Source organism: Lampetra fluviatilis, chromosome 8 (genome assembly GCF_964198595.1).
Source record: "Lampetra fluviatilis chromosome 8, kcLamFluv1.1, whole genome shotgun sequence".
Taxonomy (NCBI): domain Eukaryota; kingdom Metazoa; phylum Chordata; class Hyperoartia; order Petromyzontiformes; family Petromyzontidae; genus Lampetra; species Lampetra fluviatilis.
Genome location: NC_136282.1, coordinates 2379374 through 2394779, shown reverse-complemented (window position 1 = coordinate 2394779; position 15406 = coordinate 2379374). Strand labels below are relative to the sequence as shown.

At 42.3% G+C, this 15406-nt stretch overlaps 1 protein-coding gene across 1 annotated transcript in view; it reads left to right on the top strand.

Annotated features, from left to right (window-relative positions):
- The window catches only part of LOC144933773 (adhesion G protein-coupled receptor B3-like), a 235164-nt gene that overhangs the window by 79369 nt on the left and 140389 nt on the right, over window positions 1–15406 (top strand). Inside the window, exon 2 of the mRNA XM_078858875.1 lies at window positions 10272–11070. Within this exon, the coding sequence (XP_078715001.1) occupies window positions 10272–11070 (799 nt within the window). The remainder of the gene's footprint in view (window positions 1–10271; window positions 11071–15406) is intronic.

The following is a 15406-nucleotide window of genomic DNA, read 5'->3' as shown; positions in this document are numbered from 1 at the left end:
TGTAGCAGCAAGGGGGGCGGGTGGCACCCTGGGCAGTCGCCCCCCCGAGAGGGCGAGGGTGAAGGGAGGGAAAGGGGAGGGTGGGGGGGAGGCCGACAGTTGGCGGGGGGAGGGCGAGGGGCGGGGGGAACGCGAAGGGTGTGGGAGGGAGTGGGGGAGGGCGAGGGGTGGGGGCATGCAAGGGGCGGGGGGAGGGTGGGGAGACGGCGAGGGGTGAGGGGAGGGTAGGGGAGGGCGAGAGGTGGGGGTTGGAGGGCGAGGGGTGGGGAGGGCGAGGGGCGGGGGGAACGCGAAGGGTGTGGGAGGGAGAGTGGGGGAGGGCGAGGGGTGAGGGGAGGGTAGGGGAGCGCAAGAGGTGGGGGTTGGAGGGCGTGGGGTGGGGGGAGAGTGAACGGGGGAGGAGCTTGCTCAGAGCCTCCTAAACGTGGAACAGGATCATGTCTATGGGACATTTAAAGCGAGAAGTGCGTTGTCTTTGTACTGTTCGCCTTTTGGTGTCGTTCTCTGCTCTAACAGTGGTGGTGAGACATGGCCATAAAGAAGGCTGCTGTATCTGGTGTCAGCCAATCAGTTTCAGAGACAATGCATACATTGTGTGTTTGAATGTTTTGTCACATGGTACGTGTGTTTCATGCAGACTTGATGCCTTGCAATGGCTATCTATTTGGTTTTTGAACATAATTTTATACCTACGTGACTTTACCGAAGGAACCAAAGAGTATGGATTCCTGCAGTCACGAAAGCTTCAAATCAAGATCATAACACCTCCTGTTTTATTTCCAAAAAGGATAAACGCCTCTTATATTATTCACTATTTTTCCTTCGTGCTGCCGGATCGTTAAGAACGGAGCAAGCAAGTTGGTGGACTCAAATACTGGGTGGGGTGGTGCTGGTCCCACAGCAGTGGAGTGAGTAGCTGGCACCTTGCTCCCGAAACCAACGCCATCCACGGCTCTGTATAGTTCAATGTCGTGTACTCGTGGGCCATTGTGACACGTGCAGTTACTTTTTACATTCGTTTTTTGCACTGTAAAGATAATTATCGTACTCTTTTTCAAGTTGTTTTTTTTACATTCAATGGAATCGCGTGTGAACATGCACGCCCTCTGTCAATCTACTCGTTCCTTTGTTGTAATGTGAGCACTGATGCCGACTTTATATTGAGGGCGATATTTTCTGCACGTAGAATAAAGATTGATTGATTGGGAATGTTTTAGCAGAGTAAATGTTATTCATTTTGAAACTAATCATTTGTAACATGTTTAAAGGCCATTGAAATGTGGACAGCCTTGTGCAAGGATTTGTGCTTCACATCCGACGTTGGCTGCACACACGGGCAATTTTCGGCAATTTAGATCGGGCTGGATCGCCCCTGCCCATTTACAGGACATTCCAATTCAAACATTTGAAATTATTGTTTTTAACAATTTTTACGTTAAAATGATGCCGAGCTGCACGGCGTGAGCGCGTGTCATTAGCACCTCTGCTAAGTGCTCTGCGTGGATCATTTCGGTGATGGCTTCTGCGCTGGCCTGCATGGCGAGTGGCTCCTCGCCCGCCGTGGACCCCATCCCCCCAGTTATCTTCCTGTCCCGACTGTTTGACTCCCCCGCGTTGCCGTGCGTCTCCACGTCTACCCGTGTGTCCGCTAATAACAACAACCCCGTGCCTTCTCCCATTTTCATTTGTCTCTCAAATGCCTGTTCCCATTATTCTTAGGTTTTTTCGGTAAAGTCACGTAGGTAAAAAATTAATAAAAGAAAAATAAAAGAAAAAATCACGACTTTTCGGAGGCAACACAAGCTTCCGTCTTCAGGTGGAACCGTCACAGCCCGACAGCTGTATCAAGTAAATGAGAGATTACAGGAGATACCACTCCATATATATAATGGTTGAGGGGGGGGGGGAAGGGCCAGGAATGGCCCACTTTTTATTATTATGGTAAGGTGCGGCTTGAGACTATGAATAGACTGCATAACAAAAAACTGAGCCTTAATTATGGAGAGGTTCGGTTTGTGACTACGCCTAGCCTACATAACAAAAGTGTGAAAAAAAGAAAGCTAAACCTGGTAGAAAGCTAAACCTGGTAAAACAAATCTGGCTGTCCATCAGTAACCTGCAATAGTTTTCTGTCAAATAAGATGGTCCAAATAAGTGTAGTTAAATCTTTATTTGCATGGTTAATCACATCTTTCCAATGATTAAAGGTGCGGCTTGAGACTATGAATATACTGCATAACAAAAGACTGAGCCTTTATTATGGAGAGGTTCGGTTTGTGACTACGCCTGGCCTACATAACAAAAGTGTGAAAAAAGAAAGCTAAACCTGGTAGAAAGCTATGAGAGCCCACAGAGTTGTAGCAATGATCGGCAACGGCCGAAGAATCAGTTCTGCCGTGTTTCAGATCTGACTTGTGCCCGCGGACACGATCAGAAACATGACATTTTGTTTCTCCAATGTAGCAATCACCACAACTGCAACTCAATTTGTAGACTCCAGGATACTGTAAGTCAGGAACGACATCCTTCACAGATGGAATCAGATCACGGATTTTATGCACTGTACTGAATCGGACTTGGATCTTATGTTTGTTTAGAATTTTGGAGATCTTTTTAGTCACGCCTGCTATGTATGGTAACGTGATAGTTTTGGTCGGAGTTTCATGTGGCTGTTTCTGTATGGTGGGAGAAACAGCTTGGCGGATGGTGCGGTCAGAGTATCCGTTCATCCTGAGGGCCCGATGTACATGTCTTAATTCACCGGCCAGGTGGTGTTGGTCAGAAATGCCATGGGCTCTCTGCATGTTCCCGGATACCTCAATTGGGCTTGCAGACAACACCCACCCCCACCTCTCCATCAGGTCTGCAAACCTTGGGAATTGCCAACAAAAAAATCAGCCAAACAGAATCGTGGCCAATGTATTGTATTGCAATTTCATCGAATATGTTGACCACAGTGTGCGCCCAGATTTCAGATTATTAAAGCTCCATGTGCTTATTTTGAAAAACCTTTCCGTTAAATTCGTTTTCTAAGCAGTTAACAATATTAGAATGATATACATGAAGGCATGTACTGTATATGAGGCAACACCAACGAATGCATCTGGTTGTGCGTCTCCTCTAGAGAACCATCTTAAGGGAACGCACAGCTGATTTATTTGAAACGGCGGGGAAACTACTGTAATCGTATCGATGTTCACAACCACCACATCCGAAGAGGCAAATGCTGCGTGTGGGCAATTTTGAAATTGGGCCACGACAATGCATTGGTGAAAATCCACTTCATCAGAGCCTGACTATTCTGCTGAAATTACCAAGCATTCGTAGCGGTTGGATGCGCATTATTCAATGATGTGCAAACTGGTGCAGGAGTACAACCATGAGGCTTTTCGGCTCTCTTTATGTACATGCACACACAAAGACAAATCTCCAAATTAGCCTTGTAGGCTGTAGTGGCGTGCGATGCGTATGCGCATACACATGTGCGCGATATTGCATTTCCACAGGTAAATCACGTTCCACAGTGTGTTTGCCTGGTTTCGCCTCATGGTGCGGCTGTTTTTTTAAAAGCCACGCTGTGGCACAGTAGTATAGCATTTATGTAATTGTAAAGACAAGTGAAGGCACTTTTTGGCGCACACAACTACGCGTAAAGGATGGTTTTAATGAAATAGTTTAAATGGGAGTCGGTGTAATTTACTCTGGGACAGGAAGAGCACCTCTTTTTTTTCCCGTACTGAAAACACAAGGGCCGATATAACAGCTTGAACCGGTGAGCCTTAGACCCGCAGCCTCATATGCTAGGCCTTGAAAAGACATTCGTCTCATGTGTCAGTAAAGTGTGATCAAGTGTAATAAGTCAAGAAAGTAATTGGAGATGTTGGAGGCAGTGAAAAAGAGATAAAACAAGTTACACATCTCAGCACTTTGCAGTGATGTAGCAAACGACGGCGAACGGGCCCAGGAGGTGATGTCGTAGATGTAAGAGGGCCGAAACATCTCTGTACTGTAAATATAGTGGTTTATATTGTTGAATGTATTTTTAATGTCACATTAAATTTTGATGATTTTTCATTACAGCTTAAATGCCAATTCTGGTTGCAATACCAAGATGATCCCGAGGGATCTCGTCGAGATTGACTGGATTGTAATCGAGTTCAAAACCCAATAGGAGGGCGCTTTCTCATTTCTCATGATGCCTGGTCAATAAGATCGTAAAGGGAGAATTTTGTGGAATAAGATAAGCAACGGGAATGTTCTCTCTTTTTTTTTTGTGAGAGCGAAAAACAGCAAAGTCGTGAAACTGTTCATAATAGTGATGATATATTTACAGCCACTGATGGATGTAGCCCTCTCCATTCTGTTTCGACCATTCGGGATCATTTGACCAATACATGACCTAAATTATGCCTAAATGTTAAAGCATGAAAGGAATGGAATCATTAATCTTACACACCCACTTCAAAATGTATACTAGTTGCAACACAGCATTAACCATGGGCAATATTCGTCGTGTTTAGACTTTTTTTCACGTTGAATTTACTTACAACGTTGAAAATCCGCTTGTGTTCTTTTTCTTTTACAATGACATTTAGATGTCCTCTGTACGGATTGTGTTGTCACTGTAAAATATATTTTCCTCATGAATCGCATTGTCTGTATTTTATGCTGATGTTTGTTCTGAGAGCAGCATATACGTACCGTCAAATGACACAATTACTTAAGATGTAAATCATAAAAAATCCCTTTACTGCTATGTGTGCATATTTTACAGCTTGTAAATGTGTGACTTTCCCATATTTATAGTTATGTCCCTGACTTGCTCCTTTGCTCCTCTTATAAAAATGTAATACTCTGCAGTTTTTGGGGTCACTAATCAATAGGGCCACTCATAGAGAAGATCTGGAATTGTGTGTGTGGGGGCGGGGACTCGGTTCGTAGAATTTCTTCAAGAATTTGACTTCGGAGAAAATAAGCTTCTGGAATTGGAGAACAGGTGCATATGAACGATGCTAGGATTTTATCATGAGGATGGAGTATAAGCATCATTGAGGTTCGGTATTGCACATGACAGAGCGTATAATCATTAAGAGGAGCAGCTGCAATGGGTGGGCTTGTGAAGTATGGGCGGGTTACCGAGGCAGGCATTGGAGTGGCATCCGGAAGTCATTCAACAACGGAACAACTAAAGCCAGATAATGGGCTACAGTAGCCCAGTGGTTCACAACCTCTGGTCCGTGGACCGCTGCTGCTCTGCAAGCCCGTGGGAGGTGGTCCACTGAACTTTTTTAGGTACAATATTTTCTCACAGACTGCACGGTGGTCCAAGAAGAAAAGAATTGAGAGTTGACGGTTGGCCGCAGGTCAAAAATGGTTGGGAACAATGGCTGAAGGCTGTTGGATTTGGCTGAAGAAATTATGTGATTGTGAGACTTTCGGATATTACTCAATCACAATAATAGTATGTTTAAATGGCTCACTAAAAAGATGTATCAACGATTACATATATGAGCACTCTAGTTCAAATTAAAGCAATTTGAATTAAATTTAGATTTTGATCATTTGAATTAATTTCCTCATGAAGTATAGTCTTGTGTTAAACAATTGATGAAGATGTATTATTTTGGTTGGATAGGTCAAACAAAACAAATGCTAATATGATAATAATGCATTTTATATCCTGCGTTTGTAACACAATACATACTTTTTGGTTATTTCGATAAAGTCACGTAGATAGAAAAATAACTAATAGATCACGACGTTTCGATCGCAACACAAGAAATCGTCTTCAGGTGAAACAATACAGCAGGCGGACTGCCGAGGCAGGAAGAAATATAGCGAGAGAGCTACTGCAACCAAATGTTACATAGGTTTCAGGTGAGTACAACCCAAGGGTAAGTGGGCGGGGCTAGGGATGGAATTTGCAAGTAAATGTAAGATCGCAGAGCTAGGCACACCTCGGCCAATCGGAGGGGGGGAGGGAGGGGATGGGGGGGGCTGCCGTAGGCAGAGGGAACAAGGTTATAGAGAGGTAAAAGATCAAACTTAGCAAACTTAGAAATGTAATGCAACTCAGAGAGTCGGCCAACACAACCGTTAACACTGTACCTGGTTGAGCAACGTCCTTCCAAAGATTGCAAATCTTTTTTTATCCATCTTCTTGGTTGAAGTCATGTCTGAGTTGTGTGGAAATCCTCCCCGTAGAGGCGGTTTAATCTTGATTTGAAGCTTTCGTGACTGCAGTCAAAGCTTCAAATCAAGATTAACACAAAACATGTTAAAAATGTCGGGATGTTTAATTGCAAAATAAGATAAAGGTCAGAGAATTAAATTAACGTGAAAAACTAAATCTGTATCACTAAGGAGACAGGTTCCTCTTCTTAACCAGTTGAGTGCAGATAATAGGATTAATTTACTGCCTGTATTTAATCTCACTTGCATACATCTGCAGTGACATGAACGTCAGTTGGCCTCGAGCTCCTTTGTATGTCCATGCTCCCACGAAGAATATTCAGCCTCACACCAGGGCTGTACTATTCATTCACCTGAGTACATGCACGACCTTACTCAGACATGGTTGGTCACTCGACTCCTCTGCCCCGTGTCTCTACGAGGCCGAGGAGTCCAATGTGGATCCTGATTGTTCACAATGGACTCCAGCAAGGCTATGCAACGCCCTTCCATGATATATCAGCGATCTCTGAGTCTGTGGACATTTTTTAAATGTGCCTTAAAACCTATGTATACGTTTCCGCTTATTAAATGTTTTGTTTATTTAGTAAACGATTCTTAAAATGTATTTACAGTATGATGTTTATGCTGAGTGTCCGCTGCTTCTGCTGTGTCCTGTACAGCGATTTGAGATCCTTGATGAAAAGCGCTATCTTAATGTAATTATGATTATTAAGAGCCCTAGTACCAGGAGGAGCATATCTCCAGGAAAGAAAAGGTGTCTTTTCCGGTCACACAGAAACTTGGGGTGTAACGTTCAAACTGTTTATAGATTCGTATTTATTCTTTAGGCCCACATCATCTCTTCCAGAGAGATAGGTAGGAGAGATGGAAGGGATACATACTGTTAGGTTTTTCGGTAAAGTCAAGTAGGTAAAAAATAAATAATAAAAATAATAGAAATAAAATAATAAATCACGACGTTTCGGAGGCAACACAAGTCTCCGTCATCAGGTGGGACCGTCACAGCCAGATTTACTGTCTAAAGTGAGGCAAAATTCCAAGAGTCAAGCTCTTAAATACAAGTTTAAGGGGAGAGGGAAGGGGGAGGGGCTTATCTGAATGTGGAAGGGGGATGGAAGGAGCTACACTGCCCAGACGACGTCAACCCGATTATGGGTGATGTTGTCCGTGCTTGTTTTTTTATGTTAGGCGTTTGAATCGTCCCATCAAATCCAATGGGTATCCGTTGGGTCTCATGTAGCTGCTCTGAAGTTAACATATTGGAGTTGCGATAAAAAAAATTTCATGACTAAAAGCTTTCGTGACTGCAGGAATTCATATTCTTTGGGTCTTTCGGTAAAGCCACGTAGATAGAAAAGTAATAATAATTATATTTTATTATTAATATTTTTATATCTACTTGGCTTTACTGAAAGACCCAAATAATATATATCATATTGTTTTTTTTCAAAAATGTCCACAAATGCTCGTTATTTTGTGGACACTGCAATGGAACAATCAGCATTTTCTCTGCAAGCCACCTGACTTCGTGAATGGCGCTGGTAATTGGTAAGACTTATTGCCATTAAAGTGCTGTACGTAATTTTGATTAGCTTTCTTTGAGTGTGATTAATTATGGCTGGGTGGTTCTTTGGCTTAATCTCCACCTCTGAGTACTCAGCCGGCACTGCCCAACAACTCTGGAATGTAAATGACATCGAGCCAGATTCTTAAGCACTGCAAGGTCAAACAGTCGGCTCATTGTTGCTAACTGCCTACACAAATACAAGTTTAATTTGTTTTTCTCTTGAATTCAGACGAGCTCAGCCTTTCGGGTAAATTCGCGAATGCCAAACGATATTAGCTTAACAACTCTTTGCAGAACATCAAGAGGCATCACCTCACGTGGGATTAAACAATAAATGGTGGCCTATTGAATTGACTCCAATAGCAGTTTTGTGGCGTTATCTTCTGGGGGCTATTGCTCGTTTTATGGTGTGCGTTTTACTCACTGCCAGGGGATCTCCAACGTGACTAATGTACGGCGCAAACGTTACGTACCAAACTGCAGAGGGAGCGAAGATCCAATGTAAAGTTTTGTTAAAACACTCAAATGTCGATAGAGGTCTGTTGCTGACAATTGACAGTTCAATGTACATATTTGTTTTGAGAATGAATAAAGATAAGGGGGGGAGGGGGGGAAGTATTGGTTGTACCTTTAGTAACTTGGAAAATGATATTGATGACTGATGCCTAAGGGACGCAGGAAAATGTGTTTCTTTATGTTTTTGACTGATAGCACCGTTTGCGTTGATGATAACAAATACATTTACGTTATATGAATAATCATACTATTTTTGTTCCTAATAACCCAACTAAAGCTTGATTTCTCGTCACTGAATGAAAAAAAAGGTTTAAAATGTACTTTATCGTCTACGTGGTATTTTCCCGATCATTATGATTGAAGTATTATGTGATTTATGTATTGTTGATGCGAAAGAAAATTACAAAGTATGCCTGACAGGAATCCAGGAATATAGTGGGAATTTCATCAGGAGGGAAAAACAACCGATGACGTAGTACAAGCTGGTAACAATCCACCCGTCATAAATATTTTAATAATTGCTTTTATTGGTCATAGACAAGTTTCATCTTGTTTTGGTGCATTAAGCTCGGGCCTTAACCCTCGTGTGAGTGGGCAGCTTTAGTCAGTTTATTGCAGCTCAAGAGAAACATGTTCGGTTGACTGTGAAAGAGACAGGGGCATGGGTTGAGATGATGGAGTGAGGGTTGTCACCTTATAATGAGCGAGAATAGATGCTGAGGACTGTGATCAGTCGGACATTCTCAATCATCATTATGTATGTTGTATGCGGTAAAGACAACAAAACTAAACACCAAAAGCTGTTTTAAAGAAATTAGTTTTCAATCTAGAGAGAAAATTTTTCAAACAGGAACGCCTGTCACAGGAGTCGAGTATATGCAGCAGGGGCTGGTGATGGGTGGGTGGGTGGGTGAGTGGGTGAGTGGGTGGGTTGGCGAGTGGGTGGGTGGGTGATTGGGTGGATGAGTGGCTGGGTGGGTGAGTGGATGGGTGGGTGGATGAGTGGATGGGTGGGTGAGTGAGTGGATGGGTGGGTGAGTGGGTGCGTGAGTGGGTGGGCGAGTGGGTGGGGGAGTGAGTGGATGGGTGGGTGGGTGAGTGGATGGGTGGGTGGGTGAGTGGATGGGTGGGTGGGTGAGTGGATGGGTGGGTGGGTGAGTGGATGGGTGGGTGGGTGAGTGGATGGGTGGGTGGGTGAGTGGATGGGTGGGTGGGTGATTGGATGGGTGGGTGGGTGAGTGGATGGGTGGGTGGGTGAGTGGATGGGTGGGTGGGTGAGTGGATGGGTGGGTGGGTGAGTGAGTGGATGGGTGGGTGCATGAGTGGGTGGGTGGGTGAGTAGGTGAGTGCATGAGTGGCGCGTTCTGCCTCACCACTCTGGGTAGCACGATCCGGTAAAGCAATGGCAGACAAATATGATTTTGTAATTTTATCTGTGTGGGCTGTTAAGTTTTAGAGTAAATAGATTTAAGTGAAAATAACAATCTTAAAACAATACACACATAATATATTAGACATAATGTTGGTGTATTTTTACGTAAGGTCACCATCTGTATTTTTTCGATTACATTTGGTTAGCTGGTGACAAACTATATTACACCTGCAAATGTTGTCAGATTGATTCATCACTTCTGCATCTTGGTACATTTCAATCGTTCGACAAAAATTTCGCGACTTTTCTGACCCCTTGTGAATGTGTTTTTGCTTGCTCTGAAATGTTGTTATTTTTTTTTACGTGAATTGCTTTTGCTCACAATTGTAAAACTCACGCGATATGAATTTTTGTTTTTATCAAATAGAGTGCTCTTAATTTAATCGCAGCAGATGTTATATTTTGGCATTTTAAAAAGCACATTGTTTTACTGAAGCAAGACATTTGTAAAGAACTGATGTTGTGGGGGATTTTTTTGGTAATCTTGAGAATTACATATTTGTGATACGTGTGTGTTGATGGAACACAAATGTGACCATGTGTTTCTTTTTCTATGTGGAGGTGCGATGCCCAAGAATGAGTTCTGACAGGATATTAGCTTTGTGGACATTAACACTCCACGGACTGCTGGCGACGATAAGCCCTGAATTAGGAGCTGGAGAAGAGTCGGCGTGTTCGATTGTCATCCATGACCTGACTCACGGCCATATCTCCTCAAAGGAACTGCCGCACAGGAACGCCTTGGACTGTGTGTGGACGGTACTTAACCCTGATCCCGCTGTCTACTCAATATTTCTAAGGGCCACAACTGTCAATGCGAAGATTTGCAACAGCATCAGCGTAAAAGTTAATTCCCTGGATTACAATCAGCAAAAGGACAATCAGACCGCTCACGGAGCGGACTATGGAGACGTCATGGAGCTGTGTGACTCTGAATCTTACAAGCACCCGCTTTTCACTTGGTGGGATTACAAACACTCGGTGCAGGTGAGAATTGGCATTTCCCAGGCCGGGCCCTCTCGACATTGGAAGACTTTGACTCCGGCAAGTGTCAAAAAGATGTGGTCCACGCTGGATGGGAATGGAGAAGCAGTGGTGGAAATTGTCTTTCTCAACACGGTGCAGCCGAACGAGTCAAGCTGCCGCGTGATCTGCGACTGGCTGGAAGGCTGCCTCGCCTCTGGCGGAGCCCAATGGGAATGTACAGTTGGACAAGTGCCTTGCAAGTGCCAACCCGTGGAGATCCCTCCCGCATCGGATCGTTTGCCGTGCGAGACACCAGCGGGCCACAGAGACATTGGATGCAGCTACTACGAGAGTGACAGTCCTTTGCCAGACCCTTTTGCTGTCAACATGGAAGGTAACCTGGTCTCTTGAGTCACCCTTAATTCCATTGCTCATGGTGTCATGGAACTATGATTCATCTGACGTTGCTGACATGATGACCCTTACATGTTCTTTGCTCATCTTCTCATGCGTGTTCCCCTGTTTTGGGTGCCAAGTGCCCCATCTTGGCTGCCATGTTTGTTCCCAGTGTCATGCCTGCTAACTTTCCATCCCAAGTCTTTGCATTTCAATCGTGAAAAATCATTGTTTACTTCTCGCCCCTTAATTTCATTAGAATCGTGTTCCTTTGCATGGTTTTCATATTTTTTTACAAGCACATTGTCAGTGGACTTGCTAAAGCAAACTGTTCCTCCAGACAGTCTATTAAACATAACCTCCATCCACTTTAAGTTATGTTATTCATAGTTCTAATCATGATGAATCTTGAGTTAAGTGTCTTGCAAATGTATTTGTAGTTTATGTTACAGAATATCCCTAAATGTGTGAGTTTTTTTTTAAAGAGTATTATATATTATGTTGTTTTCTCGTGTTCATTTTGAAGGCTCTTTTCCATGCTTTCCTTTTTTAGCTGCTTAATCTGTTGCTTTTCGTGCACATCTTGCTGTAATTATGCGATCAAAAAACCTCAGTCGACCTTCTATTGGTTGAGCTTGTATGTTGCAAATCACCCCACCCAAATGTTTACATTGCCACTGTTTACTACTGCAGTTTAAGTCAGGATATAATCATTTAGGCTTTACATCACTTTAGAACTTCCTGCATAAATACCTGCCACCATTATAGACTGAGCATACCACTTGTAATGTTTGTAATCAGGTTTGCACATGAAACCATTTCCCCACCATGTTTTCCCCACACCTCTGATTAGCACAGTTAGCTACGTATGGTGCGAAAGAAGTTCAACATACATACATACATGCACCCTCGTCAATTAATTTATACAAATACATCCACTCAGATGCGCTACCAAACATGTTTCTTATACAAAAGGCATCCCAGAGTGTGTTCCCATCTAGTATCACTTTCATTAGGTATCGATGATGTACATTTCTAAAATAATTTGCATTTATATTACACTGGCAGGAAGTACCTGGCTTTGCCCGGGGAAAATGTATATATATTTGAAAACTTGTCTTATTTTAAAAAACATAACATATACATACAAAAATACTAAGCTATTATAAAAGCCCGACATTCCATTTGTCCAATTGTCCATCAAAAAATATTATAAGAGCTTTTCAGAAGGCCTGAATCAAAAAGATATAGACAGTGGGGGTAAAAGGTTGATCCAACAGTAATTGTCGACAGACCTCCCTCGAATTTTTTTACACCCCCCCCCACCAAACAAATTATTTTGTAGGTATATATACCTACACACCCTACATACAATAGAATCAGTTGTATCTACTGACCCTATAGTAGTATATACTGACTCTACAATAGTATTTACTGACTCTACAGTAATATCTGACGACTGACTCTACAGTATTATCTACTGACTATAGTAGTATATATTTAACACGTAGGATTTCACAACCAATTTCATCCATAATGGAGTTTTTTGCGGTAGATCGCGTAAACATATAAATGTGTCGTTAAAACCCACCACCACCCGACACAGCCAACTAGTAAGGGTTGTCACGTAAACAATAAAATCAAAGATTTACTCGATGAAGGTACCTTAAAATTAAACGAGACCCAACTAGCACCTTGGAACATAAAACAATGGCCATAATTGCCAAGTCATCGATTCGCAAGGAAGAGCAATACCTGATCAAACCAAGGGCTTAAAAACCACCAAGACTTTATGGGCTACCAAAAATTCACGAACCTGATGTCCCATTAAGACCCATTGTTAGTACAATAGGCTCTGCCACGTAAAAATTTGCACAATATGTAATTAAACAAATACAGCTCTACATCGGTAGGAACTCTTCATTCATCAAAAACTCTAAACATCTCGAAAATATAATTCAAGATATTAAGCTTACCCATAAAGATATTCTTGTAAGTTTTTATGTGACCTCTCTGTTCACGAGGGTTCCAGTCAACGAGTCAATTAAATTACTCGACACTGGTAACGAACAAAGGTTTAGCCAAAGATATCCCAAGACGAGCTGAACACTGTCTAAAGAACACCTACTTCTTGTGGCAAGGTGACCTCTATAAACAAAAGAAAGGAGCAGCAATGGGCTCTCCTTTATCTGCTGTGATAGCGAATTTGTACATGGAAGATTTTGAAACAAAAGCTTCAAGCACAGTAAAATCATCTGCTTGGTTTAGATATGTGGATGACACATTGGTGGTCTGGCCACACGGCAAAGATACCCTGGACGCATTTCTAAATCATCTCAACTCGCAAAACCCATCCATCCAGTTCACCATGAAAGTGAAAGCTGACAGAACTCTACCATTTCTGGATATTCTGCTCGGACGGGGTCAAAATGGTAAAATAACACACACAGTGTTTACCGAAATGAAACGCATACTGACGCCTATCTGAATGCAGAGTCGCACCATCACCCCGCACAGAAATTTGCTCTTATCACGACGTTCATTGATCAAGCTAAGAAAGTGTCAGATGGCAACAGTCTGAGAAGTGAAATTCAACATGTTAAAGAAGCGCTGCAAATGAACGGTTACAATAATGCACAAATCAACAGGGCATTGAATACCAAAACCAAATCAAATAACAAGAGCATTGAAACTGCCCAAGTAATTAAAACGATCAAAATTCCGTACATTTCGGGAGTAACTGATAAACTAGCCAGATGTTTGGAAAAACAAAACATCCGAGTTATATTTGGCACGGTACATAAAATACAGAAATTAATATCTTTGGTTCTTTCGGTAAAGTCATGTCGGTGAAAAAAAACTAAATTTAATTATTTTATTTAGTAATTTTCATTTTTATTTTCACCTACGTGACTTTACCGAAAGAACCAAAGAGTATAGATCCTTGCAGTCACGAAAACTTCAAATCTAGAAATTAATGTCTGGTACAAAACATGTATTACCGAAGCTATCAACAGAAGGTGTGTACAGGATTAACTGCACATGTGGTAAATGTTATGTTGGGCAAACAGGATGAATGATCAGCACGAGACTAAAAGAACATCAGATACATCTTCTTGGTTCTTTCGGTAAAGTCACGTAGAAGGGAAATAATAAAATAATAAAAATAAACATAATAAAATAATTCTCACGACGTTTCGGCCAAGACCAGGTCTGTCGGGGAGACAGCGTCTGACAGACCTGGTCTTCACCTGAGGACGGCTGCTTGCGTTATTATTTTGTTATTTCCCTTCTATGTGACTTTACCGAAAGAACCAAGAAGATGAATCCCTGCAGTCACGAAAGCTTTAAATCCAAACATCAGATAAATATTAAATTCTGCCAAATACAACTGTCAGCAGTAGCAGAACACGCTTGCCAACAAGGACACTCAATTGATTTTGATAATGTTGAAGTTTTGTGCAAAACTAGCTCCTACTGGCCAAAACTAATTAGAGAATCTATCGAAATTGAAAGAAATCCAAATAACTTGCACCGTTCGGATAGCTACCGCCTTAGTGCCACGTGGAAGCGAATAATCAAATAATACATTGTTTAAATGCATGCCAACAAAGGTCAGCGTACTTCAATAGGGGTTACCGTTGGTAGGGCTATTTTAATAAACACAATAGACAGGAAGGAAAGTTCAAAGGGCTCGCATAATGCACATGCATAATGTACGTTGCCTCAGTAATCCCCCTCCCCACATTGTGCAAGAGCGCAGAAGGGTGGTCACCAGATCAATGCTTCTATATAAGGAACGAAACAGTAAGACTTCTCCACAAATCTGGCTGTCGCCTGATGAAGCTAGTTGTAATTATTGGCGAAACGTCGTACTCAGATTATAAATGTTGTGGCTTTGGCTCTCCAACACACCGGTGTGTGCTGTACTAGTGACGAATTGACATGGGCTGTTTACGTGACAAACCGAACTGATTGGCTGTGTCGGGTGGTGGTGGGTTTTAGTTACACATTTATATATTTACGCAATTTAACCCAAAAACCTCTATTATGTATAGTAGTATCTACTGACTCGACAGTAGTGTTTACTGACTACTGTAGTATCAACTGACTCTATAGTCGTAACTACTGACTCAGTGTACATTTTACAAAGTTTGATTATCCGAGTTTAGACTGGACCAAGGGTAAAAACAAATATCAAGTCTTCATCTGGGGGCTCAGATTATTGTATGTCTGTACTTTGTTAACATGCAAACCCAATAGTGTGTCCGTTACAAGCGTTACAAGGAAGGTGGACACACACAGACAGAGCGACAGACAGAAAAAAAGGCCTT